The 6000-nt window shown below is 44.7% G+C and overlaps 1 protein-coding gene across 3 annotated transcripts in view; it reads right to left on the bottom strand.

Annotated features, from left to right (window-relative positions):
* Positions 1-4493: 4493 nt before the first annotated feature.
* The window catches only part of golga4 (golgin A4), a 297304-nt gene continuing 295797 nt past the window's right edge, over positions 4494-6000 (bottom strand). For all 3 annotated transcript variants that reach the window (XM_072467359.1, XM_072467360.1, XM_072467361.1), the window contains one exon: positions 4494-5020. Coding sequence is in view for 1 of the 3 variants with exons in the window: in XM_072467360.1 (XP_072323461.1) it covers positions 5006-5020 (15 nt within the window). In the remaining 2 variants the exon portion in view is untranslated. The remainder of the gene's footprint in view (positions 5021-6000) is intronic.

Below are 6000 nucleotides of genomic sequence, written 5' to 3'. Positions count from 1 at the left end.
GCCCAGTTATATACCGAGGGGATATTCGGAGAGCCCAGTTACATACCGAGGGGATATTCGGAGAGCCCTGTTGTACAGTCCATGATTAGGGTGTGGAACCAGCTGAGGAAACACTTTAGGATGGAGGATGGAGTATTAACACCGTTGTGTGAGAACCACGGGTTCAAACTGGGGGGACAGATGGTAAATATAGGATGTGGAGAGAAGTAGGTTGGTGAGGGCGAGGGATTTATATTTGGAGGAGAGGTTTGCAAGGCTGGAAGAGCTGCAGGAGAGGGTAGAGGCCCCAAAGGGAAATGAGTTTAGGTATTTACAAGTGTGGGACTTCGCACAGAAGGTGTGAAAGGGTTTCCCAGGCTTCCGAAATATGCCTTTTTGGAACGGTTGCTGCTTCCGGACATGGAAGCGGAGAGCAGGATTGGGGACAAATACGGGTGGCTGTGGGATCACGGGGGAACCCAAGTGGTGAGGATCAAGGAGAAATGGGAGGAGGGGTTGTGTGTGTGGGGTGGGGGGAGTGTGGGGTGGGGGGGGGGGGGGGGGGGGGGAAGAAGATAGGTTAGGAAGCGCTGTGCAGGGTGAATTCGACCTCCTTGTGTGCGAGGATGAGTTTGATACTTTAAGGTGATACACAGGGTACACATGACTCAGGTGAGGACGAGTGGGTTCTTCCAGGGGGTGGCAGATGAGCTTGAGAACTGTGGGAGAGGATCAGCAAACTGCGTGCATATGTTTTGTGGTGTGAGAAGTTAGCGAGATACTGGGAGGGGGTGTTCAGCACGCTAGCAAAGGTTGTGGGGGTAGAGGTCGGGCCGGACCGTTTGGTGGCCATATTTACGGCATCAGAAATGCCGGAGCTGATGGCCTTCACTTCTCCCGTTGCCTGGCACAGAATTTTGCTGGAATGGCGGTTGACAACGTCGCCGGGGGTGGCGGCCTGGCTAGGGGACATGCACAACTTCCTCCGTCTGGATGGAGAAGATTAAGTTTAAATTGAGGTGTTCAATGCAAGGCTTTGAGGCACGGTGGGGATCGTTTGTGACCATGTTCAGGGAATTGTTGGGGGGGGGGGGGGGGGAGTTGGTGAAAAAGGTGGAAAAACGTGTACAGACTGTAAAATTGAGAGTTGGGGAGAACGTTCCCCACATACATACATAGAAGCTAGGAGCAGGAGGCCTTTTGGCCCTTCGAGCCTGCTCCGCCATTCATCACGATCATGGCTGATCATCCAACTCAACAGCCTAATCCTGCTTTCTCCCCATAGCCGTTGATTCCATTCTCCCCGAGTGCTATATCTAACCACCTCTCGAATATATTCAAAGTTTTAGCATCAACTACTTCCTGTGGTAATGAATTCCACAGGCTCACCACTCTTTGTGTGAAGAAGTGTCTCCTTATCTCTGTCCGAAATGGTTTATCCTGAATCCTCAGGCTGTGACCTCTGGTTCTGGACACACTTATCATTGGTAACATCGTCCCTGCATCTACCCTGTCTAGTCCTGTTAGAATTTTAGAAGTCTCTATGAGATCCCCCCTCATTCTTCTGAACTCCAGCCAGAACAATCCCAACCTAGTCAATCTCTCCTCATATGACAGTCCCGCCATCCCTTGATTCAGTCTGGTAAACCTTCGCTGCACTCCCTCGAGAGCAAGAACATCCTTCCTCAGAGAAGGAGACCAAAACTGCACACAATACTCCAAGTGTGGCCACACCAAGGCCCTGTACATTTGCAGCAACACATCCCTGCTTCTATACTCGAAACCTCTTGCAATGAAGGCCAACATACCATTAGCCTTCTTTACCGCCTGCTGCACCTGCATGCTTACCTTCAGCGAATGGTGCACAAGGACACCCAGGTCCCGCTGCACACTCCCCTCGCCCAATTTACAACCATTCAGGTAGTAATCTGCCTTCCTGTTTTTGCTTCCAAAATGAATAACCTCACACTTATCCAAATTATACTGCATCTGCCATTGGTTTGCCCACTCGCCCAACCTGTCCAGATCTTGCTGTAGGATCCCTGCATCCTCGTCACAATTCACCCTCCCACCTAATTTGATATCATCTGCAAACTTTGAGATGTTACGTTTTGTTCCCTCATCCAAATCATTAATATATATTGTAAATAGCTGGGGACCCTGCACCGATCCCTGTGGCACCCCACTGGTTACTGCCTGCCAATTTGAAAAGGACCCATTAATCCCTACTCTTTGTTTCCTCTCCGCCAACCAGTTTTCTAGCCACCGCAATACATTTCCCCCAATCCCATGCACTTTAATTTTGCACAATAATCTCTTATGCGGTACTTTGTCAAACGTCTTCTAAAAGTCCAAATATACCACATCGACTGGCTCCCCCTTGTCGACTGCACTGGTTACCTCTTCAAAGAATTCCAACAGATTTGTGAAGCATGATTTTCCCTTCATAAATCCATGCTGACTCTGACTGATACTGACACTGCTTTCTAAATGTTTCGCTATAAAGTCCTTGATAAAGGATTCAAGCATTTTCCCCACTACCGATGTTAGGCTTACTGGTCTATAATTCCCTGCTTTCTCTCTACCTCCCTTTTTGAATATCGGAGTGACGTCCAAAACGTCTTAAATGTCCTGAATGACTGACTCCACCACCCCTGCCGGCAGTGCATTCCACACATCCGCCACTCTCTGTGTAAGAACCTACCTCTGACATCTCCCCTATACCTTCCTCCAATCGCCTTAAAATTATGTCCCCTCATGACAGCCATTTCCACCCTGGGGAAAAGTCTCTGGCTATCCACTTTATCCATGCGTCTCATCACCTTGTACACCTCTATCAAGTCAGCTCTCTGCCTTCTTCGCTCCAGTGAGAAAAGCCCTCCCACCTTTCTTCATAAGACATGCCCTCCAGTCCAGGCAGCATCCTGGTAAATCTCCTCTGTACCCTCTCCAAAGCATCCACATCCTTCCTATAATGAGGCGACCAGAACTGGACACAATACTCCAAGTGTGGTCTAACTAGAGTTTTATAAAGATGCAGCAAAACCTCGCGGTTCTTAAACTCAATCCCCCTGTTAATGGAAGCCAACACAACATACGCCTTCTTCAACCCTATCAACCTGGGTGGCAACTTTGAGGGATCTATGTACATGGACCCCAAGATACCCCTGTTCCTCCACACTTCCAAGAATCCTGCCTTTAACCCTGTATTCAGCATTCAAATTCGACCTTCCAAAATGAATCACTTCACATTTATCAAGGTTGAACTCCATCTGCCACTTCTCAGCCCAGCTCTGCATCCTGTCAATGTCCTGTTGTAACCTGCAACAATCCTCAACACTATCTACAACTCCACCAACCTTCGTGTCATCAGCAAACTTACTAACCCACCCTTCCACTTCCTCATCCAAGTCATTTATAAAAACCACAAAGAGCAGAGGTCCCAGAACAGATCCCTGCGGGACACCACTAGTCACCGACCTCCAGGCGGAATACTTTCCATCCACTACCACTCGCTGTCTTCTTTCAGCCAGCCAAATCTGTATCCAGACAGCCAAATTTCCCTGTATCCCATGCCCCCTAACTTTCTGAATGAGCCTACCATGGGGAACCTTATCAAATGCCTTACTGAAATCCATATACACCACATCCACTGCCCAACCTTCATCAATGTGTCTCGTCACATCCTCAAAGAATTCAATGAGGCTTGTGAGGCATGACCTGCCCCTCACAAAGCCATGCTGACTATCTTCAATCAAACTATGGTTTTCCAAATAATCATAAATCCTTTCGCTCAGATAGGATTTATCAAAAACATGATTTATGTTTTTGTATTTTTGAATATGTTTGGAATAAAATATATATTTAAAACAAGCATATGTGTAGTGGGAAATTTGTTAATCCCTCCACACTTAGTGGCCATGCCTTCAGCTGCCTGGACCATAGGCTTTGAAATCACCTTCCAACCATCTCACTTGGAAGCAGCCAGGAATGCTTCACTATGTTAAAGGCGAGATATAAATACAAGTTTTTATTGTTATTATTCACATAATTTGAGGCCTAAATTTGTCATAAATCTATTGTTTGGCCTCTTTTCAGTTCCCATCAGAAATGCCATTGACCATCAGAAATATTACACCTGATTAAATAAAGCTGATTACATTTATGGAAAATTTATCCGAGTGCCATTTAACAAGAGCCTGATGGGGTTAACATCAGAATGATGATTTGTGTCCTTTTTGAATGTTAGGTTTTTTACAACTTCTGTCAACTTCAGATAGACCAGAAGAGATGGTGGTCTGTAAAGGCTTTCAGTTTGACACAGGTCTCACTGCAAGTCTAAGGACAATGCTGTGATTAAATGGACATCATTTTATGCAGTATAGCTGTAACAGGGGTTGGGGAAGGGCACTCAAATAATTAGCAAACCATCATGTAAATCCATCTTGGAAAAGCATTTCTCCAAATGTTTCCAAACAAGTGGTCAGGCTGACAAAACACAAATACATCAGTCATACAGTAAATAAAACTTTATTTCACTTCTCCAAGTGAATGTTACAAGTTACCCTTCTGCTTAGCATAGATATGAATCACGTATTTACAATTTACAGTAGTGTATCTTTTGAAAATACAAGTACAAAAGCTATAGTAAACAAACGAGGTACTGCGATTTCAGTGTGTTTTTAGGCTGAAGCTCCAAGGATATGACCGAGCAAAAAAAATCAAGCTGTACAGAAAGAGGCATTCCAGTCAAACATTAACAGTATCCATTAACGGCTTATATCCCATTAGAAATTTATTGCACAATTTATCCTAGTGCCATTTAACAAGAACCTGCTAGAGTTAACATCAGAATAATGTTGTGTGTCTTTCTTAAATTTTAGGTTTTGTACAAATCACAGTAAAAGGCCACAGAAACATCATCTTTATAACAGTACCGCATTTCCCTTCTCCCCACACGCAGATAAATAACATCCCAGCAGCATAATCATGGAACAGCTCCGTGTCACCGTTGTAGATTTCCTAGTTAGCGTAACCAAGTCTAGAAAAGCAAACAGAGGAACAATCTGTCAAGTACATGGCAAATGCTTTCCATTACATTCTCAATTATAATGAGGTCAGAATATGGAACCAAATGATTTTGTTCCTATGGTCCATGTCTTGAATGATGAAAGTTTGGTGACCAAAAGACATTTAGAGATCGATGAATGCACCAAAGTTTTTGTAATTCAGGATGACCATTTTAAGTAACTCAATTACATTTTGAAATCTACAAATAAAAGCCCAGTCAAATGGCCAACCCAGAGACAAAAAAGCCCTCAAAATAATTCATCAGTGCGTTTCTTTAGTATGAAACGACTGGACTGCCTTCCAAAAAATACATTGGTTTCACTAATGTCGTTCCAGAGAGCTGCCGTACTTACCCGGTCTGACCCAGACCCGAAGCAATATAGTTGACTTTTAACCACCTTCTGAAATGGCCCACCTAGCTATTCAGTTTTGCAGACTACTGTGAACAAGTCAAATAAGATTTAAAACCAATGGACCACCCAGGTTACAGTTTCTTTAGGCACTGGATATTACAAAGGCACACTTAGCTAGCCCCCTTCACTAACATCTAGGGACTTACACCAATATTTAGAGAGCTGTCTCACAGATTAGTCAAGCAACAGCATGATAGTTGCAGAATGATGCCCAACATCCCAGATTCCTCCTCCACCATCTCTGGGTATGTCCTGTTCCAACAACATGACAAGCCCATCAGAGGTGGCACAGTGGTATTCAGTTGGAATGGCGCGGCCCATGAGTCCTCAATATTGCCTCTTGATTATCAAATATTGACAAGGAACTTCCTGCTGACTACCATCTACTGTCCTCGATGCTCACTTATTTTGAATACCACTTGGAAATTGATTGAAGGTAGCAATGGCACAGGTGTAGCTTGAATGGAGAACTTTGATGTCCATCACTAAGAATAGCTTGAGCACACCATTATGGACTGAGCTGGCCTCATGCTAAAAA

The sequence above is a fragment of the Scyliorhinus torazame genome, chromosome 11, assembly GCF_047496885.1.
Source record: "Scyliorhinus torazame isolate Kashiwa2021f chromosome 11, sScyTor2.1, whole genome shotgun sequence".
Lineage (NCBI taxonomy): Eukaryota > Metazoa > Chordata > Chondrichthyes > Carcharhiniformes > Scyliorhinidae > Scyliorhinus > Scyliorhinus torazame.
Note: the sequence above shows the minus strand (reverse complement) of the source record. Positions and strands in the feature narration are given on the sequence as shown.